Source organism: Crocodylus siamensis, chromosome 1 (genome assembly GCF_052110815.1).
Source record: "Crocodylus siamensis isolate JL-2025a chromosome 1, ASM5211081v1, whole genome shotgun sequence".
Classification (NCBI taxonomy): Eukaryota; Metazoa; Chordata; order Crocodylia; family Crocodylidae; genus Crocodylus; species Crocodylus siamensis.
This window is the reverse complement of record NC_143395.1, coordinates 394,206,066-394,231,121: the sequence shown is the minus strand read 5'-3', so window position 1 is coordinate 394,231,121 and position 25,056 is coordinate 394,206,066. Positions and strand designations below refer to the sequence as shown.

The following is a 25,056-nucleotide window of genomic DNA, read 5'->3' as shown; positions in this document are numbered from 1 at the left end:
CTGGCCAAGTTCGCCGATGACACCAAACTTTGGGGCAAAGCATCCGCGCCAGAAAATAGGCGAGTGATCCAGGCTGACCTGGACATGCTCAGCAAATGGGCAGACGAAAACCTGATGGTGTTTAACACCGAAAAATGCAAGGTTCTTCACCTTGGGAGGAAAAACCTACAGCATCCTATAGGCTCGGCAGTGCTACGTTGGATAGCACTACAGAAGAAAGAGACTTGGGGGTCATCATTGACCACAAGATGAACACGAGCCTGCAATGCGATGCTGCGGCTAATAAAGCGACCAAAATGCTGGCTTTCATCCATAGATGCTTCTCGAGCAAATCCCGGGACGTCATTCTCCCCTTGTACTCGGCCTTGGTGAGGCCGCAGCTGGAGTACTGCGTCCCGTTTTGGGCTCCACAATTCAAAAAGGATGTGGAGAAGCTTGAGAGAGTCCAGAGGAGAACCATGCACATGATCAGAGGTCAGGAAAACAGATCTTACGATGACAGGCTGAGAGCCATGGGGCTCTTTAGCCTGGAAAAGCGCAGGCTCAGGGGTGATCTGATGGCCACCTATAAGTTTATCAGGGGTGACCACCAGGATCTGGGGGAACGTTTGTTCACCAGAGCGCCCCAAGGGATGACGAGGTTGAACGGTCACAAACCCCTGCAAGACCGTTTCAGGCTGGACATAAGGAAGAATTTCTTTACTGTCCAAGCCCCCAAGGTCTGGAACAGTCTGCCAGCGGAGGTGGTTCAAGCACCTACATTGAACACCTTCAAGAGTAAATTGGATGCTTACCTTGCTGGGATCCTATAACCCCAGCTGACTTCCTGCCCCTTGGGCAGGGGGCTGGACTCGATGATTTCCCGAGGTCCCTTCCAGCCCTGAAGTCTATGAAATCTATGAAATCTGAGTGTTTCAGGAAAGACAGTTGAGAACCATTTTTCATTGTTCTGATCTATTAAGACCAGTGGTGCTAATTGTGGATAAGTTGCAATTAATTAAGAATTTTACAAATCAAGCCACCAGTCTAGATTAGTACAACCATTCCTTAACAGTTTTGTCACTTAAAATATTTTTCTTTCAGAGCAAAAGCATGTCTGTCTTGTGTGTGAAAACGCAGCAGCAGCACTAATGCACAAATGGAAAATTCTCAGCCAAGACTGATATTCCAGCCTTAATTCATCCCATGACGTACACATGCTATACATTCACATCAGTACATGATACTTCATACTACGTTTTAAATATGATAGAGATTTGAATGGAATATTGACATCAAATGTGGATCTCCCACTCATATGTTATTAGAGGAGGGGGGATGGATATGGTCATTCCTGAAAAGTCTTCAATTTTATTCAGGATTGTGAATCTCTGTTATTATTAGCATATGACTTGTGTGAATGAAGGACCATGTTCCATAAAATTACCTGTCTGTAAAGATGTGCCCCATGTTGAGAGTACACTTTGGAAATCCTCAAATTACTTGACATACTGGTAGCTTTTTCATTATCTTGCTATTGTTTGTCAATATTTAACAGGTGGGGATTAAAACATGCACCACATTAAGTTACTTTACTGTACCTGAGATTTGACACAATTTGTTTTGTTGGAAAGATTTGGAAATCTCATTTGAAAAGGGAGAATAATGGGGGAGAAGGTCTGGTTCATGTGCAAATACTTGAAGTAGAATGGGTTAGATTCTAATACCCTTATTTGCACTGAATAGCTTCTTGTAGCCTGTTCTTCCTACCAGGAGTCAATTCAGCCTCTTGATGAAGAAAATGTGACAGAATCTAACCTCTAATGAAACAGAGGGAGAAGGAAGATTTTGCTAACAGTTTTGAACTTTGCTTTTGCTGATCAAGTTTTTTTGTTTGTTTGTTTGTTTTTAATCTCTCCTTGTTTCTAGACTTTCTGTACTCTAGAAAATCATTGTTGTGAATACATGACTAACTCCCTGGTTTGTTTTGTCTTAGTCACATTGATCAAACAACTACATGGCAAGATCCCAGAAAGGCCATGCTTTCCCAGATGAACGTGACAGCCCCCACCAGTCCTCCAGTTCAACCGAACATAATGAATTCAGCATCAGGTAAGAAAAAAATCAGTATCTGTAAGAGCCATTGATGCATTTGTACCACTTTTCTGCTTTTAATGTTTTAAGGAACTGGATGTATGTTAATTCCTTCTGACTTAATTCACATTTAATCTGTTCACTATTGTGGCCAACTGGTTTTTCAGTCTACCTCCTAAATGCAGCTTCCTTCCACCTTCTTCTGAAGTGAGTTTGTGGTGCAAGGTGCTCCCTCTTGTTGCTTAAAGCCTAATTTTTTCGATTGTCCCTGGACCTACTGCTCCAGAGCTCAGGCAGATTAACTTGATTTTATACTAACTTTTGGTAACTGATGCACTTTTCACCTTTTTGCTACTCCTGTCTCTTCTTCCTCATCTGAGCTCATGATTTATCTCCTCACTTCTCTTGCTATCTACTTTTCTGTTGTATGACCCCAAAAGAGGGAGCTTTCACGCATCTTTTGTTCATCTTATTAAACATGCTTAAATGCAAAAGATAAGCAGGCATGATTGAAACTGGGCTATTTGTGGTTGTGACTTCTAAAGGTGAGGCTAATGAAGCCGTTGTCTTGAGTTTCTTCTGGCCTGGCTGTGGTACTGCATTCAGTGAGGCAAAAGAAGAGAGACCTTGGTTGGATTTAAGGCAGTCATTACTCTGAATGTAGTTACAGTCTTGGTATTTCTCTGATTTGAAAGAGTAATATAAATTAGTGATCATATTTTCCAGAACAACAATAGACAATCAACAGCTGTGTAATCATGATGCTGCAGGATTGTCTTTGGCAACTTCAAAAGAATAGGGAATGGGGCCACTCCCACTATCACACCCTCAATTTATTCATCTCCTTGCTTACACCAGAGAGCTAGATGTTTACTGCTTGAGCATTCACAGTCCTGTGTTCTGTTTGCAAGATATATTTAAAAACTTTGCGTTGCTGTCATTACAGGATTACGATGAAAGGGATTTTGATGTCCGATAAATGGACATGCAAGACAGATTTGGAATAAAACTGATAATTGATTACACACTACCTTTTAAAATTAGCAAAACCAGTTTGTAACCCAGGGTTTATGGAGGATCTAAAAAAGGCAGCCTTTAAACTTGCTCAGTCAACATTCAAGGAGAATTTTAGTGTTCAGTGTCAAATGAGCAAAATCCAAATGAAAAACAAAAGTAAGTTAGTAAGTAATTTTACTCCAGTTACCTACCTGTGGAAAATGTAGGGGGAGATTTGGAGCTAGTGTACAATGGTGTCTTAATGTGTAATGCAAGTCTATAAATCAAAATAATTTTGAATTTTCTTATCTTAGGCTATGTGTTTTAAATTGATTTTCAGTAAAAGAAAAAATCTCTCATTCTGCCTCAAAAGTCTGATTTTTTTGATAAATTATGAAAAATGATTACTGATAAGCCAATACAAGTTTTTCTGTGTGAATTACAAAGATTTTCATCACTTTGTCCTTTTTGTTTTATCATCTATCTATCATGCTTTGGAAATGAGATGCAAAGTAAACATGTACATCAGTTGTAGTAGTGTAATGTTTAGCTCTTGAATTTCACCTGTAGAGCTAATAGTTTTTTGTGTTTAACAAGTTTTCTGTGAACGAAAAGAACTCTAGAACGCCATACATTACATATCGACTCTTTCTGATTCATGACTGATTTAATATACTCATTGCAAATGTTGTCAATAGATTTGTTTTCTACCCAACTTACATATTTTGTTACTTATGTGTTCTGTTACTTTGTTGAGTATGTGGTAATTTTTGTTTTTTATTTTCTTAAATATCTTCTTAAATAACGGAGCATAATTCAAAGAATTGAATTGACCACTTGTTCATTGTGCAGCATTGTGCAAGTATTGTGCAGCAACTGGTTTAATGGGATTTTTACCTCTGGGTGCTATCATAATATCATAATATTTTTTACTGCTGGCAATAATGAACTTTAATTTTTTAACTGTCCAAATTGAAATTCTTATGCTTAGGAATTGCTCTGTAAGGCTAGGAAGAAGAGTTGAGTTTCTTGATGCCAGAAGTTGAGATTTTCTGATGTAAATGTATTTGTCAGTGGAATGTACTTTGCTGTCTTGAAAGATTTCATGGACAATTTTGGAGAAATTACAAAATATAGTTATCATGGCACCTGAAGGTAGTCAATTTACAAATAAGTTTCTGGGTTATTACAAAAAGGAGACTTCTTGCCTCTATACAGTTAATTTTTATGTAACCCACACATCATATTGATTTCAGATCTTCACAACTAGCGTTGCTCCAGAGTGTCAGTATAAACTACAGAATATCAGACGTCGCTGAGGGGTAACAAAAAAAAATCAAAGAACGAGGTTCAGGGGGTGTTTCAGGAGGTTGGATGTTTTGTTTTTTGGATTTTTTTTCTGGATTAAATTAGGAATTAAAGTGGAGAAACGGGAGATGAATAGAGCAGGGGAAGTTTGGGGGGTTTTTTAAGTTGCAGGATAATGCTGCCCACTGCAAATAGGGTGAAATGGGAGAGAGAACTGAAGATGGAAAGCTTAAGTAGGGATGTTAATGTGGTATGTTAGGCCAAAAGAAGAAACGTTTAAACTGAAATCTAAAATAGGAAGCCAGGAGTGAGTTTTTTAGGAACCCCATACACTGAAGGCATTAAAAGTAGATTAGACAAAAGAACTAGACTGTACATTGTAAGGCGTAATTCTGCAGTAGACAAGCAATTGACTGGATGCCCTACAGGCTTTTTTCATCTTTTCCCCTTATGATTTTTGAATGAACCATTCATTGACTGTTTGAAAGTATACTTAGCCAGCTATGTTTTATTCTCTGCTGGAGAAAACTGGTGTTTTCATCTTAATGTATTTATATATGCAAAGCTGCTGCTTGCCTCAGATCTCAATACTCTTTTGAAAGATTGTTAGGCATATATAGCCTTACTCTTGCTGATATGGGCTTGCTGCGAGGAGCCTCCCTACATACCTAGGACCATAGAGGTGAGGAGGGAGGCTGCTCTATTAAAAGGTAGGATTTTCTATTTCAGGATCCTATATCAAATAGGATTTAATAAAGTTATTGACAATTTCCCACCTTATCACCACTGGTGGAAAGTAATAACTTGCTTTTTATGTTGCGTGTTCAATAGAAAAGATGTTTTTAACACTGAGCCACTTAAATAGAGTTCTATAGGAAACAGTTCTTAACTTTGGCTAGTCTTTTGTTAAAATGATATAAGGTGACTGAGTTTCTTATTGAGATACAGAATAAATGTTTTAAAATAAGTATTCATGACTGTTTCTTGTGTGACTGCACTTGATACAATAATGGCATGAAAGAATTAGCACAAATATCCAGGTAACATAAGTGTATTTAAGTTTGTTGTATTTGTTTAAATTGTTTGCTTTCCCTTTTATGCTGAATTTTAGAGACATTACACATTTAATTTGGCAGTAGATTCTCTTTTTAGCTGTTTCCCATTCCCCCTCAGACTTGTTTGATGAAGTTCTCTAATCTTACAGCTAATCATTCTGGATGGCTATTAGATGGGGTCAAAGTTGAGCACTGAAATGCTGCTGGGAAAAAGAGGAACAGTGAGAAGCAGGCGTGAAGTACAGTTCATAGCTCCTGGGGGAAAGATGACTGTACTAGTAAATGAGCTGAGGCATTGAACTGCAACCCCTCTGGAGTGCATACATTTCAACTCCGCTGCATTTTGAAGGTTCCTCCTGCTTATTATAGATTTAAATAAATACATCGAGATTTATTTACTTCTACTGTCTAGCTTAGGATGCCATACACTCTAAACAGTTGGTAATGTTAAATATGTTTACTTTTAAACCTTAAGCTGAAAAGAAGAAAGCGTCCATGGGTTGATTATCTATCATCCTGCATTTGAGAAGTTTTGTGATGAAATGTATTGACAGTTCACAGCTCTGAGAGAACTTTGGTCTACAGAGGATCTTGTGATAGAAGATCAGGGTTGGAAAAATATTGTGCTAGCTATTGTACAAGATTTCTCCAGGTCTTACGTGCTTTTTCCTATTTATTCAAGTCATGTTAGACCTTTTGGCCATTGAACATTCTGATATTAAGCACCAAAAAGATTTTCCATTGATTGGATTTTGTTGACTTGAATTGGAGGAGAAAAGTTTAGTTGTCATTTACTTGCAGATAAACTTTGCAGGTATTTTATATTGATATCTGCTTTAGGCAACTCTTTCAACTGGTCTTGCTTAAACTTGCCTTACTTAGTTTGTGTAGTTCATCTTTATGGTCTGTTTTCTCCCTTAAATTATCTATGTCCATAATCTGTACTTCCTTATCAGTCAGATGCAAGTATGGATCTGTTTACCTCTACTTATCTGCATAATCCTTAGTAGAAATTAATCTGGTTTTTCTCTTGTGTGATCAGATTCTGTCTTAATTTAGTCTTTGTTTAAAATACCAAAAATTATAAGATGTTTCTCATTATACAGTATGTCTTGCATTGTTATTACTTCTTCCTGTAGCCTTCTTTTCTGCAGAGTTGTTGCCTAACCATTTCATTTGTCTGTCAGTTATATATTCTGTGCGTGTTTAGGCTGAGTTCTTTTGGACAGGGACACTCTTCTTTTAAAAAGAAGAAAAAGAAAAAAAGTTGTTCTCATTTAGTATGATGCCAGTGTTTTTAGTTATAAGTGTCCACACTTCATCAATACCCTCATACTTGGAACTATTTTTTTTTCTTCCTTTTTGAGAACATGTGCCTCATCTGGCTCTGGGACAACGTGATGGATGATAGTTGTTGCCTTGAATTTGGCTTTATAGGAATGCATGTTTTGAAGAGTTAGTGGAGAATATTGCACAGAGGTTACTGTTGGGGCAGGCTTCCCAAATAGTAACTTCATGACTACTGAGTAGTCCACCTGTGTCTCTAAACAGAAGTGAATTTCAGCCCATTAGTGCCAGCGTGAAGTAATTTAACAAAGCTGCTTGAGCCAGGCACTTTTCTTTTGCATTTATATCTGGCACAATGGAGCCACAGTGACGGTGGGGTGCTACTGGAATAAAAATAAAGATATATTTTTTTAAATTTCCAAAAATGTATAGTCTGTTCTACATGAATCGGAGGCTTGTTAGCGGAGCACTTGGTAGTCACCCTCTCTCGAGATGATTGGGGTTATATTGCATGGGAGGAGCGGAAGAAGAAGTGGGTTTCTCATGGCTGGCTGGCTGGCTGGAGTAAAGATTGTCTAGTTTTGTTCTTACTCTTGAAATTTGTGGCGGATGCATAGAGACTTTTGTGTAGGCCCTCACTTTTATTGTTTAAATCCAAATGTTCTTCACTTAACTAAATGTGGGCCTCAACATTTGGCACTTCACAAATGTGTACATCTCCATCTCAAAGAGCTTTGCAGTCCACATAAAATATAGATGAAAGGGATGAGACAGTTGAAATCAGGAAAGCATATTCTTGTAGGAAAGTCCCTTTTCCACATCCTGTTGTTTGGAAATCTGGGGACTAGGGAAGATGCTCAGGGTTCCCATTTAAGCAGAGGCCGTGTTTTGTACTGGTGCGTGTTAGCTGATTGTTTGCTAAATGTAGACATACTGTGTGTGCCTACCTGTTGGGAGGGGAATTTAGCACCCCTCCCAATGCATTAGTGCTCTTTTTCTTTGTCTAGGTACTCAATTTTTGCCTTTCTTCCACTTCACCTTCTTTTTTTTTTTTCTTTTTCTTTTTATATATTTATTTATTGCCATATATCTGGAGAATTGTGTAGTCCATAACACTTTCATAGCAGATAAGGGCATGAAAAGTGTGTGGGGGGTCTCATTCTGTACATTTTAACTCTGCTTCTGTCTTTGGAGGAGCAGTACAAGGACCCTTCAGCAGAATCGTGTCAGTTCTATACTGATGCTGAGCATTACTCACTGGAAGAAGTTCCTTTCTGATCTGATCGCGTTTCAGGTGCTAACACTGGTTTCATTATGGCAGGCTTGATTTATTGCTGGTTTTGTATTTTAAAATTCTTCTGTCTTATAGGGACCTTAGCAAATGGGGAAAAAAAGGCAAATATATTAAAGGATACAAGCAAGTTTATAAAATCAAACTCCAAGTCCTTACTAAAATCGTGGGAATGCTTTATAACTTAACTGTGTGGGTTTTTTTTTCCCATCCACCCCTTTTCTATCCTTACCTTAGGATTGTTAGACGGGAGCTTGAAACTATTTGTTTCATGTACTGGTTTATATGTAAAATGTTGGGATTTTTTTTTAATTAGAGCTATTTTCCAGCTGCACCAAACACGAGCCTACTATGAATTCCTTCCTTCTATATTGCAGGCCCACTCCCCGATGGATGGGAACAAGCTATGACCCAGGATGGAGAAATTTACTACATAAACCATAAGAACAAGACCACATCTTGGCTAGACCCAAGGCTTGACCCACGCTTTGGTAAAAGTTCATCTTGCCTCAGAATTTTTTTTTGGTTCACTTTTAGTTTCAGTTCACGTAGCAGTTTTCATCTTGTAAGCATACCTGAGCAACTTTTTTGCAGTAAAGTTTTTTTTTTTTAAATTATTATTTGAATCACACACGAAATCTTTTGAAAAACATAAGTATATATTTCTGTCATCTCTCATACATTATTCCTGGCACCAGACATTTAGGATTTTACCATATGGTTCAAATTCATACCTTATTCCTGGCACTAGAGATTTAGGGTTTTACCATATGGTTCAGAGGGCTCCCAAACTCCGCATTTCCAGAATTACTTAATAAACAAAGCTTTTAATCCCCGCTTGCAATTAAAAAACTTTATACTGGATACAATTTTGATTCCATAACTCCTTTTATGCGCTCCTAAAGCAGTTGTTTTCTCACAGTAAACATATAATGCTAATTCAATGCATTTGAAAGAAACACCAGCTTATAATTCCAGCTTGTCACAGTGATGATCATGAGAGAGCTTTCTTTTGTCACACCATATTGAGAGAAATGTTTAAGTTTGGTGGCATTATCCAAATTTCTTATTTGAGGCGTGAAAAATTCTTACAGTTACAGTGTTAGTGAGTATAGAAGTAGTCAATTAAATTAAAATAACAAAGGGGCAATGAAGTGGACAGTTAGAGGAGCTATTCTTTCATGTTTTGTAATTTTTTTTTGTTTGGTTGGCTGTTTTTTTTTTTTAACTAATGCAATAAGAAGAGAATGTTGTAAAAGTTGCAATAAAATATTAACAAGTATTAATAATTCCAGAGCACAAAATATTCTGCAAACCCACAATGATAAGTTAGGTATACTATAGAAAAGGTTGATTATGTATAGCATTTTTTTTTCCTTTACAAAATTTTGCCACTGGTTTTAGTCTGTAAGTTTGAATAGGTGCATTAGTTGATTTGTTATCCTCATAATTCACTATTTTCAGTTTCTTTGGATGGATTTGTGAGGTATTTTTTCCAGAGCTATGGAAAAAACAGTATAAAGAGAGAGAGGGGGGATCATTGTGGTTTTCAAGCTTTAGTCTTGGACTCAGCGCAACTAAATGAAAACAGTGTGCAGATCACTGAGTAGGTCAGGCTGAGGGGATACAAAGCCTTTGAAGCTTTACAGGGGTTGACCTAACAACAACTGTGGGCCCCTTTTGGGAGAGGCATTAACTCCATGAATGCCATATAAACACAATGCTGCAAAACTCAAATTCAACAGTGCATTTCTAAAATGGCTGTTCAAAACTCTTGAGCTTTTTTTTCTTTCTTTTCCTTTTGTAGCCCTGTGTTTTTAAACATAAATATCCATCTGCTCTTCAAAAAAAACTTTGCACGGTTGCAATTTGTTCATAAACTGCTAGTTGGCTTGTAGACAGGTTGAACCACTGTGCAATTTGAGTCAAAGGTGGGGCATACATGGGAAGCTGTCAGCTTTGGCAGATGTCCATGTTGGCTTTAACGCTCGCCTTCCGAGTTTCAGACCTGTTTGTGCGTTGCAAAACACCGTGCTAGTAAAGCACAACTTTGAATAAGGTTGAAACAGGAAGCTGTCATTTAGAAAAATAGTGTTACACTTTACAATGAAGAGAGACATGCCAATTATATTTCCCTGGGTAATCTCAGGAAATGTACTTTCCTCCGATTCTGTGTACTGGCTTACGGTTTTGAATGGTAAGAGCCTGGGTAGCCAGCTGGAATGAAAACCTGACGGGTGGAAGGGAAGCTTTTAAGTAACAAAGGTCATGAGTAAGACGCATGTCATTTCTAAGAACTAATTTCAACTCCTGTAAATAGTGCAGACTTAGCTGTGAGGGTACAACTACTTGTCTTGAGCATGTTGAAGTCCCATGAAATGTTAAGGCTGTGGCAGTTAAACTGAACGAGGTCAGAAATATCCAAAAGACTGCATACAGTTTTCTTGCTGCATAGTTTCCCTTTTTGGGCCCACTGTGTATGTGTATCCCAGACAGGCTTGAGTACATGCCAAGGCTTTTTATTTTGTGGTTGGACTTTTAATCTGTTCCAGGCCTTTTCAGTCAAAGAGCTCAAGTGTAACTGAAGGGGGCAGGAAAGAAAAAAGCATGTGGGCTCCTCTGATCTAGAGTGATGGCAAACAGAGACAAGCTGCTAGCTGCTGTTGAGCTTGAAGGAGTTTTCCTTGAAATCTGAAGTTGTACGTGTTGTATTGTGGTTTACATTTTTATCATCCGTGCCAAGAAAGTATAAAATCTTATTCTTGTTTCCTTCTCTCATCTGACCTTCTCAGGCCACTTCAGCACAGTACACACTATAGTTTTGTTGACAGAGCTAGCTCGTGCCTAGTGTTTATTTTACTTTATCATGTGCAGATTTTCACAAAATGTGTGCTGTGACTCTAAATAAAATTTGAGTGACTTAGAAGTTTACCTTTCAGTGATTAGTAGGAGTTGAAAATCCTGTTTATTTCTGAGGACTGCTATTAGGACAGCCTAATTTCAACGAAGGGCTTCGTTTCCACGAGCCGTTGACTGGGAAAACTTGAAGCAAGCTATCCTTGATGAATTCATCTTTGGGTGCTCAGTATAAGGATAATTTTCTGTTTTGATTTTAAATGACATTAAGGAGGCGTTCAGAATTGTTTGATCATAGCTTTACAGATCCTGTCACCATGCAGGGTGAAAAACTATTGAAAACAGTGCAAACAAGCTCCTCGGACCCAGTGTTGTAGACCAGGAGGGGTGGAGGACCCCACCACTTGCCGCTGCTCAGTTCCTCTCCTGTCAGAGAGTCCATCTCTACTTCTCTGTAATTAAGTCTCCTCATCAGGTTGGGGTTTGATTTAAACAAAGTTCTGCTTTCTATTTAGCTCTTGAATAATATATAGTTGTCTTTGGGTGTTTCTCATTAATATGGCTGGAGTAAAGGATAGACTTAAAGAAAATATTCAGTTAGGCATACTGTCCCAAGTGTCTAGGCAGAGTGCATGCATTCGGTGGCTTTGAGACTTGTCCTGCATTTGAAAGGAGCGCAGTTTGAAGATTCTTCTCCTTCATTGGTCTTTCAATGAAATGTGGGCTTTGAGCAATGCCCCGGAGTTGAGTGGATCAGTTCTGTAATCAGAAAGTGCTAAAATAAACAGAACTGAAGATAGAAGAGCTGAGACTGGCCTAAAGCGTTTGAAGGATGGATTCGAGGTCTTCAGACCCATCTAATGCACTTGTGTTTTGTTGTACTCTGGATCTTGGCCCGCAGAAACTGGGTCAATAGCTTCTGAACCTAGTCATCAGCGTAGACCTGAATAAGGAGAATTGCCTATGTCTAAATCAGCAGTGTCGAAGATCTGGCCCGTGGGCCAGATCTGGTTCATGCAGCGATGCTGTCTGGCCCACAGTGTTGCCTGCTGCATCCAACACATGCTGGCCCTGGCCTAGCAGATGAAGCCTGTCTGGCATGGGCTGTACACAACGTGAGGCCAGTCTGAGCTGTGTGCTGCATGTGGCACCATCATCAAACTGGTCCTGAGTGCTGAATACAGGGGTGATCCAGACTGAATGCACATCCCAGAGCCAATCCAGCATGAGCTCCACATGCAGTGCATGCCCCAGACCAGCACTGTGTCCTGCATGTTAGTGCACACCCTGAACTGGCCCCATGCACTGCGTGCCACATGGGGCTGGGGCAGGTACCTGATACAGTGTACAGGGCTGAAAACAGCGTGCGTGCTGCAAGCAGTTTGCAAAACAGCCCACTGGCTAGATCCAGATGCCCGGCATATGCCCCTCATCTGGCCCGGCCCGTAGGTCCCGGTGATTTTGACACCTGCTCTAAAGCAGTGGTGCTCAACCTTCTGGTCCTGTGGCGCCTGCAGGAGTGGCACAGGGCCACCCCCCAGGCCAGATCTTTCAGGCAGGGTCAGTCTGTGGGCTGGATTTGGTGAAGGCTTGGCACATGGGGTTGGTTCCCAGGTGTACTATAGCATGCTGGATCTGGCCCACAGCTGATCGAAATCTAAGAAACGGCTAGAAGGGGTGGATCTGATCTGGTCATATCTTGGCATAGGAAGTCATTCAAGACTGGACTGAAGGAATTAGACTTGTGATAGTAAGATCTTTTGCTCTAGTATGGAATCTGAAATAAAATGTGCTGTCAAGTCCTCTTTTCCTATTGTTCATGGCAGACTTTATTTCACAGAGAATATTCTGTTACTGTCTTCTGCACCAAAATCCCTGCCCTTCCTCCCCCCCCTTCCAATTTTTAAATTACATTTCCACAGCAGAGGAGAAAAGCCTATGAAGAATAATGCTGAAGCTGTTGGGATATAAGTTTTCTGGCAAAGATGCTTCTCATTCTGGCCATCTGAGGTGTCTGTTGCCAGGGAGTTGCTTGTGCCTAGGAGTTTGGGAAACCTGAAGAAGAATGTTGTGCATTAGAAAGCTCATCTAACTCTCTCCCAGCTATGCAGTTGGTCCAGTAAACGATACCACCCTAAGAAATCCTTGCCTCTAGGATTTGGGGCTCAACCCCTTCTTTGTTTCCGTTCTTTGAGGAGGCTATTACAGCAAGAAGGATATTGTATTGACCATTGCTTTTGAAGTCCCTTTTTCAAAATGGTGCCCACATTTTTTGACCAGTGAATGGTGCAGGGCTAGTTTGGGCCTTATGCCGCTTGAACACAGGTGGGATCAGCTGGGTACCACCTCTACCCGGTTAGAGACTGATCCTGCTTTCCAGATCCTGATTCCAGCTGGGCAGGGTCTGCGCACCAAGATTGGGCTCCATGCCACTCTGTGCGTCCAATATAATGTGCAAGCTGTGGCCTGCAGAGCAGCCGACTGGATCTGGGAGCTACCCCTGCTGTAAACCATCAAAGAAGTGCACGTGCTTGCTGGCTCATTCTAATTCTCAATGCAGGGCCCCCAAATTCTTTCTGTCTTGCTCTTCAAAAAAGTTCATCACTTGTTTTTGACAGGAACCTTGTCTCTGGTAATATCTATTTTAGCCTGCAGCTGTCAGGACTCTATCCTGAAATATAAGAAAAGGTACTTCGCTTTTGAGACTATCAATCCGTTACCATAGATGCATGACAAAACTGGAAGAATGGAAAGCAATTAGACATCAGCTATCAGTCTATCAGTACCTTATTTCAGAAATCCTAATACCAGCCTTCATCCTCTTGTGTGTCCCATTTTACAGAAGTCTACATCAGGGTATGTATTTCTGTACCTTGAGTGAGAAAAGCAGTAGTCTTTTGATTTTGGGATTTTCCATGTTCGTTTTCCTTCAATCTGTGATTTTAAAAGTTTGCTAAAGCTTTGCATTCTTTATAATCTTTCCTTTTGCTTTCCTCTGATTTCCTACCCCCTCCCCCGGATGCAAATTTGTCATGTTGAATTAGGCCTCTGCTGCTTTGCCGTATTTTACATCATAGTTTCATAGTTTCTAGGGTCGGAAGGGACCTGAGTAGATCATCTAGTCTGATCCCCTGCCATGGCAGGAAAGATTACTGGGGTCCAACGACCCCAGCAAGGTGTTCATCTAACCTCCTCTTAAAGACCCCCCAGGGTAGGAGCCAGCACCACTTCTCTTGGAAGTTGGTTCCAGATCCTAGCCGACCTGGCGGTGAGGTCGCGCCTCCTCATATCTAGCCTAAATCTTCCCTCTGCCAGCTTGTGATCATTATTCCTGGTCACTCCTGGCAGTGCTCGGGGGAACAGGGACTTCCCCAGTGCCTGCTGATCCCCCCCTGACTAGTTTGTAACAGGCCACTAGATCCCCCATCAGCCTTCTCTTGTGGCTCAAACTGATCAGATGCAGAAATCATTCTCCCATAGTACAGACAAAAATAAAAGGAAAGAATAAACATTTATCACCTACAAACACAGCAAAATTTCCCTGCCTTACAAAAACCATCCCAGACTTGACAATAATGAAAGCAACAGGCAATTGTGCAAGAGTAGAAAATAAGAAAAAAGGACTCCAATTAGCTACATCAAGGCACCAGAACAAAGAACATCTTTACCACAGAGAAGCAAACATTTAAAGGAAGTCACCTTTAATAAGGGTTTATTAAATTTTAAAGTGACAAGAAAGTACTCGACTAGGTATAACAGATAGTGAGAGATCTCAGATTCACAAAGGTGCTGTCTTGCACCACTTTAACTATCCTGATATAAGAGTATATCCTGAGTATTGAAGTGGTTTTATACTATTCCTTTAGGGAAACTTTGTGTTGCTGTCTTTATGCTATCCAGCCCTTAATGAACATACAGTTATATAAACCAGTATAATTGTTTAGGCTTACAAAAAGAAATGACAGCTCTGCCATTAAAAAATGTGAGTAGATCAGGCTATTTCTCCTCTGCAGCAGTTTTTTGTAGAAGGGTTAACTTAAAATTAGCATCAACTGTATGTTTATCTTTTATCTTCTGACTAGCTCTGTCTGTTTTCAAGCTATGTTATTTTTAGAATAAGGATGCAGCATGTACTTTTATGTAAATTTTTGTGCCAGCGTGATACTACTAAACTTATTGATGGCTTGCATTGGATTTTGGAAGTCTTGCTTATTTCAACTATTTTTGTTGGGTTTATGGTATATAAAGAAACGCTTTTGCCTCTGAAAAATGTAGATATTAAAGGCAAATTATAATTTTAAAAATGTATATAATCATCTAGCTTCCTAAAACTTTTAATGAAGAGCAAACTGTCTAGCCTGTCTTCTGGCCTGGATTGATATAGTTCATGTCCAGACATTCAGTTTCTATCAGGAAATTCAGTGTTCTCCTGGGAGAAACCATAAGAGCACAGATTTACAAGATTTTTCTTCTGGAGCAGAAATGGTATTCCGAGGTGGGGAAAAAACACTGACCCCAACCAAGCAGAAGCTGTTCTGAGGAGAAGGTCAGCTTGCTCTGAACATGGCAGGGGAGGGTAAGCTCTGGGTACTGGGGACAGGGTCTTGCAAGTCTGAGCATGAGGTGGGGGGCATGAGCTGTGAAGGCACCCACATATAGGGAGGCAGGGGTGCGTCTCTCCAAGTCCAGAGGAGGTGGGGTTTAGCTGCTTTGGTTCCAGAATGGGGGGAACCCACCCAAGAAGACCCTTGCCTACCTGACCAGACCTTAACCCATGTGACTAGACCCACACCCTGTGAGCATTTCCCACCCCCACCGCCTTGCCCGCCACATCCAATGTGCAACTAGATAGGGGATCCCTCACCAGGATCCTCTCTCAAAGCACTATGCAAGTGCAGAATCCATTGGCTTGTAGGAGAGGGTTAGGGATGTGTTGCAGGCAGTTGGAGAAGTTGACATGCCTATTACAGCCAAGACAGCAGGTAAGTTCTGATCCTCTTTGAGCCATACAGGGGGAGAGCCTGGAATTGCTAAGGGGGACATGGTCTCCTGGGGCAGCCAGCTAGTTAGCATTGCCCTGCGTGCTTAGCTGCTGTCAGCACTCTTCAGCAACCAGGGGAGCCTGCAGAGCACACTGGGATTGCCTGCACACAGACCCCCTAGCTGGACGGCGTTGGCAGCCCAGGCTCGGCTTCACACCCTAGACAGTGGTACAATGCTCTCCCGCTGGTTTTTTTCTCCCAGGGGAACAAAACTGGGAGAATTCTTCTGGATTAGTTGAAAATGTGTATGCAGCCATAGAAAGCAACATCTGATAGTTAAGTGCACAAGGGACACTGAAGACAACTAATACTGTTGTATAACAGAGAATGTTTTATTAATTCAGCATTGGCATAATTTTGAGAACAATTTAAGAGGAATGCATTTTGCCAGTTCCTTGTTCAGGAACTACACTGATTTTTCTCCAGTGAAAACCTGGCTCTCTACTTCTGGTAAACATACCTTTTTCAAACAATGTAGGACTTAGTCTAAGACAACTGAAGAGGCCTGTTTTTCCTTATACCTATTTTATGCCTTTATCTAGTAATAAGCTCTTCTGATGTCCTGGAATATTCTGGAAAGTACCAGCATTTCTTGGAGGCATGTGTTTCTATAGATATTAGAGTAAGAGCTAATGTGTCTTAATTGACTTTAACTTAATACTCAATTTCGGTTTAAAGCAGTACAGAAACCATTTTTTGTTTTGAGTTTTTTTTCTAACCTGGATTGATATTGCACAGTTCAGAAATGTTTATTGTATCAGCTTGTGCTTGCTTCTGAATCTCGTATTTAAAATAGTTCTACTGCTAATTATGTAAAAAAAGTAGTATATAAGAATGATATTTAAGTTAGTGGTCTGGATGTAGGCTGTACAATTACTCTTCATTACTGTCCATTGTTCTGTAGAAAACAAAACTGCAAGTTAATGAATTAATTGCGGCAGCATTTTAGTTTCAAGTGAAGTAGGAATAAGAGGGTGGCCAGTTGTTGATACTGTAGACTCTAGGAACTTGGGCTCATAGCATTGTGCTTCTGTGTTTTAGGATACAAAAGGGGCAGTTCTTAATTGATGATTATTTTTTTTTTTTTTTTGCAAACAGTAGTAGCCTTCTTTAAAGACGATTAAAATTCCAAAGACCTGCCTACATTAATTTCATATTTTTGAAATATCAGTTGCCTCAGTAACAGAACAAAAAACCTAATCTCTTTTTAATATAAACAAGAATGAGATATGTAAAGTTTGTAATCTATAGTTGTAGACAAATTGTAATACTAAGGTACATACTAAGAGAATTCGAAAAAAAGAAAAAAAAGAAATCAACCAAGTACTTAAAGCTGGAATGGGCACTGCTTGTGTCAGGTTTAATAGCAGATTTGCAGTAACGAGGTGAACCTAAATGTCAGTCTGCATCCAGTTTCTCCTCAGTTTCTGGGATTCTCAGGTTCATCTCCAAGCATGTTTGCAGGTAGTGGGATTATTTGATTGTGCTCATTTTCTCTTGATGTTCGTAACTGTCACGGAGCGGGGGCCTGCGGGTGGCCATGAGCTCACTAGTGCCCCCTGCCGTGTCAATTAAGGTGACCCAGCACCCTCTTCTCACCTGCCACGTCTTTGATCTTATGAGTTCAGTAAGGGAGGCTGCCTGCTTCCACCTTGACACCGTGCTGGTATTACCTCCGTTCCGAGTGGGGTGCTCCAACACCCCCAGCCTTATGGGCAATGCGTGCCTCCTACCTCCCCTTTAGCACGCCCCAAGCCTCGCAGCTGTTCCTGGACCTTGCTCTGTCCTTGCCCTCCAGCGCCCTCTCTGGCACCCCTTGGGCTCGTCCTACCCTGGTGTCCCTCTCTAGCACCCCCAGGCCTGTCACTCACCTGGTACCCCTCTCCGATCCCCCTGGGCCTATCATGCCCCTGGCACCCCTTTTACCGGCGCCTCTGGGCTTGCCGCGCCCAGGCCTCGCCCCACTGGGCCTGTCTTGCAGTTTTCCCCCGCTCCTCGCCCTCTCTGGAGCCTCTCACCCCCCCGGGGCCTTTGCCGCACCTCCTGCGCTCCTCGCCCCCCCTGGGGCCTGAGCGCCCTTTCGCAGCTGGGGCTACAACCCCCACACCTAGCGTCTCTCTGGTACTTGAAACGCTGTGCCCACTGTGGCACTGCTCACTGTGCCCCCGCTGGGCACCGGGAACCCCCAAGCTACTGGGGAGCCCCCGTGAGGCCTCCTTGCACCCCTACAGCCTCACCCGGTCCTCCGGTTTAACCATAACAAAACCATGTGCCAAGCAGCTGCAACCCAAACAAGAAGCCTACCAGCTTATAACACAATCATAAGCCCCCGAGCTTATAATCCCACCTCCGCTCTATGCTGGCTCTCTCCCATACCTCCGTCAGGGTTCTCTCTACCCTTGCATCATTGCAGCCGGTCAGGGTGGTCAGGCTGCAACCATCGACCCGGGCTGCTCAGCTCGCCCACAGAGCTCGAGCTCGAGCTCCTGCTCCTGCTCCTGCTCCTGCCAGAGGGGAACTGCTACCCTGGCTCCGGCCTGAGCTGTTTATAAAGGCCCGGCCCTGCCCCCTTCTGGTCACCTGACCTGTCTGGTTGCTGTGGCAACCAGCACCTGAGCTGCCCCTAGTGATTGGTAGCTCCTTAACCCTATATTAGTCACAGGACAGCTCCTTGATCCTGTGACACACTTCCCCCCTGAAGTTCAGACTCACCGGGGGCTGGGGGGGGGTCTTCCTGTTGCTCTGCTAGGCCTTATATCCATCGAAGGTGTTCTTCTCGACCTTTTGCTCACTCGGGTGTTCGGCAGCACCTACACTGGAGGCGGAGGTTTTAAGGCGCCTCCAACTCGCCTTTTACCCAAGGCGCACCATGTGGGATTTACTGGGGTTTACCTGCCACAGGTAGCCCCTCCACACTAGCCGACCTTGGTAGATTGCCTACCTCGCCAGCTGCTCCTCCACCTGGTCTCTGCGATCTCCATTCTCTAGCCCCCCTCCAGAGTCTTTCTTTCTCGGTGGCTTTTCGGGCTTCTGATCTTGCCTGGGCCTCTTGGATATCCTGGAGTTTGCCCCATATTTCTCACTGGCACCTCCGTGCCTTTTGGGCATCTTCTCTCTTCCAGAATTCCCCCTGCCTTGGCCCATGTGTCTTCCTCTAGGCCCTTTATAAATATGGACAAAGGCCACTTTTCCTACCTTCTCCTCTATACACTTCCTAAGGGTCCTCCATGTAACCCTTTCAGGTATACCAGCCATGTATAAACATGGCCTTTCCTCAGGCACTAGTCTACACCCGGCTGAGCGTTTTTCCCTACTTTTGCCAAGAGCCTGGACTCCCTTTTCTTTTCAAGGTGCTCTCACTCCCCTAGTCCTGACCCCCATCTTCTGGTCATCTCATGTTATAAGCGAGACTCCCTGTACACCACCCTTGTCATGTAACCGGATGGTTGTCACTAGCTGTTGTTCTGACTGGCCCAGACCCCGTAACTGGGTGTCTGGTCACTGGGTCCACCTCCGCTCCCAGTACTCAAGGAGGATCGACTGGATCTCTTTATGCAGGGCTTCTAATTTCTTTTCTAATGGGTTCTCCTCCCTGGTGTCCTTTCCCCTCAGCCATAGTCCAATTTCTTCCTTAGGGCACGCTTGGTGTTTGGTCCCGGGGAGTTCCTCCTCCTCTGGCCCTTGTACCAGTGCAGACTGGAGTTCCCCCACTTGGGCCTCAGTTTGTCTCAAAGCCTCAATCAGGGACCCCCTTTCCTGGAGCTCCAGCTGCGTGGTTCTCACATACCCCGCCAATTGCCTCTCCACAGTCGCTAGCTTTCCCTCTAGGGCCTCCGTTCTGTCTGAGGTCTGTACCCCCTGACTTACGATGTCCTTCTTGACCTCTTGGAACTGTGAAAGTTCCACGGTCGTCTGGCTAGCTGTCTCAGAGAACCTCCGTCTATCCTTCTCCAGCCTCTGTAGCTCCTTCCTTAGGGTTTACACTTCATGCTGCAATTGCCCCTGTTCGGCCAGAAGGCTTGTTACTTTACCCCAGCTCTCTGATAGGAGAGTCTCCAATGTTTGAGTCTGCACCCTCAATTGTTCTGTCTCTAGGCTGCCTGAGCTCTCTATGGTTTGTACTTCTCGGTCTTTTAGGTCTTTTTCCTTTTTGTTCTCGACCCCTTGGAACTGTGGAGGTTCCCCGGTCGTTTGTCTGCCTACCTCAGAGAACATTGGATTATCCTCCTCGAGCCTCTGCAGCTCTTCCCTCAGGGTTTGCAATTGCTGTTGTAGCTGCCCTTGTTCTGCAATAAGGGATGTTATCTTAACCTGACTCTCCGCTAGGAGAGTCTCCCGTATGTGGGTCTGCTGTCCGAGATGGTCCCTTTCAATCTGCAGACTCTGCACTTGCCCCTTTAGCTCGTCCTTCTTCTTGCAGCCCGCGAATTCTCTTTCTAGGGCTTGATGGGGCCCCTCCAGATCCTCCATATTGGCCTTCATCTTCTCTAGCTGTTGTACCCACACTTTCCTAGACTCCTCGGTTTGAATGCAATTCAGGCTTAACTCCTCTTGGAACTGGTCAACAATCCGTTCAGACCCCAAGCACCTCTCTTGCCAACGCTCCCGGTCCTTACTGAGGTCCTGCGTCTGCTCCCTTTGAGCCTGCAGCTCTTTCTGTAAGGTCACTATAAGGTCCCTTGACACCTCCAATTTCAGCTGTAACTCCCGTTGCTCCCGCGCCGGGATTTTGCCAGCCTCAAGAGCCTGGTCTCTCCAGTTCCCAACTCCGCCTGCATGTGGCACAGCCTATACTCTCTATCCTGGCTCCTTTTCATTTCAATAGCCACCACCCATTCTACTCTTTCAGTCCTCTCTGCCTCGTTGGCTATGAGGCATCTAATTTCTCTCGCCACCCCACCCTTTTTACCCGTCGACAAGTGTCACTCGAGGGCGGCTGATTTCGCCTCAGCGCTCTCCTTTTGCACCTTCACAAGTTCCAGCTCCTGCTCCAGCTGGACCACTTGCTCCTGTATCTCCTCCATTCTCAGTTGCCATAGGACCTCCAGCGCTTGCTCCCTGGTCTTCCACAACCCCTTCCTGGGCTGTGGCTTCACAAACCGTATCAATTTGCCCTATGGCCTCAACCTCACCACAGCAACTTGAGTAATGGGTCTCCATACTTGGTTTTCCATCCATTTTATTCTAGCCCCTGGGTTTGTTTTCCTTTGCAGGGTCACAGGTTCTACCCCCGCGCACGGCCGCCTTCCCGGCCAATGCATCAATTTGTCACGGAGTGGGGACCTGCAAGCGGCAGTGAGCTCACTAGCGCCCCCTGCCATGTCAATTAAGGTGACCCAGCACCCTCTTCTCACCTGCCACGTCTTTGATCTTATGAGTTCAGTAAGGGAGGCTGCCTACTTCCACCTTGACACCGTGCTGGTATTACCTCCGTTCCGAGTGGGGTGCTCCAACACCCCCAGCCTTATGGGCAATGCGTGCCTCCTACCTCCCCTTTAGCATGCCCCAAGCCTCACAGCTGTTCCTGGACGTTGCTCTGTCCTTGCCCTCCAGCGCCCTCTCTGGCGCCCCTTGGGCTCGTCCTGCCCTGGTGCCCCACTCTGGCACCCCCGGGCCTGTCACTCACCTGGCACCCCCTGGGGCTTGTGACACCCTGGCGCCCCTCTCCGATCCCCCTGGGCCTATCATGCCCCTGGCACCCCTTTTACCAGCGCCTCTGGGCTTGCCGTGCCCAGGCCTCACCCCACTGGGTCTGTCTTGCGGTTTTCCCCCACTCCTCGCCCTCTCTGGAGCCTCTCGCCCCCTCTAGGGCCTTTGCCGCGCTTCTCGCCCCCTCTAGGGCCTTTGCCGCGCCCTTTCGTGCTCTCGCCCCCCCTGGGGCCTGAGCGCCCTTTCGCGGCTGGGGCTACAACCCCGACACACCGAGCGTCTCTCCGGTACTCGAAACGCTGTGCCCACTGTGGCACTGCTCACTGTGCCCCCGCTGGGCACCGGGAACCCCCAAGCTACTGGGGAGCCCCCCCCCCCCCGTGAGGCCTCCTCGCACCCCTACAGCCTCACCTGGTCCTCTAGTTTAACCATAACAAAACCATGAGCCAAGCGGCTGCAACCCAAACAAGAAGCCTACCGGCTTATAACACAATCATAAGCCCCCGAGTTTATAATCCCACCTCCGCTCTATGCTGGCTCTCTCCCATACCTCCGTCAGGGTTCTCTCTACCCTTGCATCATTGCAGCCGGTCAGGGTGGTCAGGCGGCAACCACTGACCCAGGCTGCTCAGCTCGCCCGCAGAGCCCCAGCCCCAGCCCCAGCCCCTGCCCCTGCCCCTGCCCCTGCCCCTGCCCCTGCCCCTGCCCCTGCCCCTGCCAGAGGGGAACTGCTACCCTGGCTCCGGCCTGGGCTGTTTATAAAGGCCCGGCCCTGCCCTCTTCTGGTCACCTGACCTGTCTGGTTGCTGTGGCAACTAGCATCTGAGCTGCCCCTGGTGATTGGCAGCTCCTTAACCCTATATTAGTCACAGGACAGCTCCTTGATCCTGTGACAGTAACACTCTTCTCAAATCATTTTGTATCCCCTAAAAGGGAAGAGCAAAATATATTATAAATATTGCTATCCAGAAGGCTGACTAGTAGGATTTTTAAACAACAAGCTGCTGGCACATATTTATAAAAAGACGTTAACGTTTCTCTTTAAGCGTTCCCAGCCATATTCTTTTGCCCAAATCCCACTAATAGTTTTATATATCTTTATACCATGTTTTCCTATTTAAATAAACAAAACCTTTTTCTCTTTGCTATATAAACCACAGAAACTGAATAAATGTAACTTTAAAAAATATGCACATAATGCTGCCACCTGTTTAAAATAAATAAGAAAATAAAGAAGTATTCTCCATTCTTTCTGTAACAGTCACATTGATTGTTACTTGTCAAAAAAGCAAGTTAGTATTTTCAGAACATAGAAAAAAAGAGAGAAAAAACAGATTTGGAGAGTGCATGTAGTTTTGAGAAGCAGTTAATAAAAGGATGATTTTTTTTTTTACTTTGCTCTATTCTCCATTCCCCCTTCTGCAGGAGGGGGTCCTGGGACAGATCTTCTGCTGCTATCAATTGGCAGCAGTGCTGTGACTTCTGAGGTGCTATGCCAGTTTATAGCAGCAGAAAATTGGCCCCATATGTCTTAATTGTTATATATTCTCTGTTCTTTTCTTCAAAAAGCCAAAAGAAGTAATTATTTACTCCTCTTTTCTTTAAGCATGTGAAGGGTGGTCTAATTTTTCCATAACTGTCACGTATTCATTATCTATGGCATTATCTGCTCTTTGGGTGCTGATAGAATAGTTAATCTCACATTTTAAAAGCACAGGAACTGAAAACTTTTCCAAAATCCATATTATGCTATAAGTGATTGTAGGTTACAGAATATGAAACTAAACCATGTTCTAGCTATAAAAGAGCACATAATGGGGGGGGGAATTATATCTCATTGCCTGTGTTTAAAAAATGCTGGTTTACCCCTCCCCCAAATCCCCTTCTCTTCCCCTAGAAACAAAGCCTTGTTTGTTCCTTGTCTGCTTGTGAGGTCTTTGCTGCTGCCCTGTGTGGGTGCAGAGCCCCATACTTAAATGCTTTCCATACCCAAGGAAGGTAAGGAACAGGATACATCAGGAAACTGATAAATCCCAGCTCTAGTAGATAAATGAAGATGTTTGTCTTTGAATTAAAGCCATTTAAAGTGAGGTGCATCTGAGGTGCACAAAAACAAATATGTTTACATGAGATTATACTGATAGTGTTAGGTAGCCTTTACTGTGTAGATTTCATCACTCCTTTCCTCAATTAGTCACAGAGCCTCTATCCATCAGCCTTTTACATTTCAAATTCTGACAATCATTCACTGCTTCTTATTGGGTACTTAGTTTATAGCAAAAACAAAAGATTGCCCCAGGGTGATACTTTAGGTATGTGATTAACCAGAATTAAGAGGTTTAAAGTTTTTATAAACAATCTTAATTTTCCTTGTCATTTTGTTTGAACCAAGTTGTTTTCTCTCCCAGTATTAAATATTAAGTTTTGAAATGCTGTGTGTTTTTTAACTGAAAATTAAAAAATGATGCACTTACATTCATTCTTACCATTTAAAGGCTTTCTTCTCCCTTCTGATATTCACAGTCATCCTGGCTATAAAATAAACCTTAAAAACTACTTTAAAAAATTAAAATCTCAAAAAGTTTTGTTTATATGATGCTAGTTTCTTCCTGTTTTGTAGACTTAACTGGTAACGTGACTTGTTTTAATTGTTCTTTAAATTCTAATTGTTAACATACTTCAGATCTTACAAAGTTTTGTTCTAAGAAATTTCTCCCTTAAAATGCCTGTCTGCTCTGAAATGAATTGTCCAGGATTAAAACCGTTACTCTAAGAAGAACAAGAACTTAAATCCAAAACTAATGATAAAATAGTCCACACTATTTTTGTACCCCAAACTTTCTTCAGATATGCTGAAATATCTCAGAGAAGCTGTACTCCCACTGTGAAAGTGCTGAGGTTTATGTTACCGGGTCAGATAGGGGCTTTTGTGAAAATCTATCTTTAGGGCTTAGTACAGACATTTGCAAAACCCAAGCCAGAATTGATTTCATCTTGGCAGTTTAGTCTAATCTGCATAGATTGAACCGGCAAGCAAGTGACTAGACCAGTGGTCACCCACCAGTCGATTGAGTGGTCAATCACGGAGCCTCGGACAGTTGATCTGAGGCTGTGGGGGCTGAGTGTATGTGCAGGTGCTGCCCCACCAGCACGTCAGTCTGTGAGGGGACATTGGCTCAAAATCTGATACCTGGATTTCCAGGTATCAAATAAAAACACCCCGGAAAACAGTGGTGGGACAAGCAGGGGCTTGGACCTCCAGAGAGGTCTTTATGGTGCCCCCAGCTGCCCTAGCATGTGTAGGGGTAGGGAGGCTGCTTAGGGAGCATGAGTCCCCTGCAGGGCCCACAGCGCGCCCCCCCCGCCCCGCCATGGCAGCAGCTGTGGGGCGCTCAGGACCTGCTGTGGCCAGAGCTCCCACCAGCGCAGCCCAGCCTGATCGCCTCAGAGCTGGCATCGCCTGTCATGGGACCGGTCTGGCTCAGCGTGGCACCGTGTG

At 43.6% G+C, this 25,056-nt stretch overlaps 1 protein-coding gene across 8 annotated transcripts in view; it reads left to right on the top strand.

Annotated features, from left to right (window-relative positions):
- The window catches only part of YAP1 (Yes1 associated transcriptional regulator), a 130,774-nt gene that overhangs the window by 71,163 nt on the left and 34,555 nt on the right, over positions 1 to 25,056 (top strand). For 4 of the 8 annotated variants that reach the window (XM_090030199.1, XM_090030194.1, XM_090030192.1 and 1 more), the window contains exons 3-4: positions 1,976 to 2,091; positions 8,388 to 8,501. In XM_090030199.1, coding sequence (XP_089886325.1) covers positions 1,976 to 2,091; positions 8,388 to 8,501 — 230 coding nt within the window. The remainder of the gene's footprint in view (positions 1 to 1,975; positions 2,092 to 8,387; positions 8,502 to 25,056) is intronic. The other 4 variants (XM_090030198.1, XM_090030196.1, XM_090030197.1 and 1 more) reach the window with 1 other exon arrangement.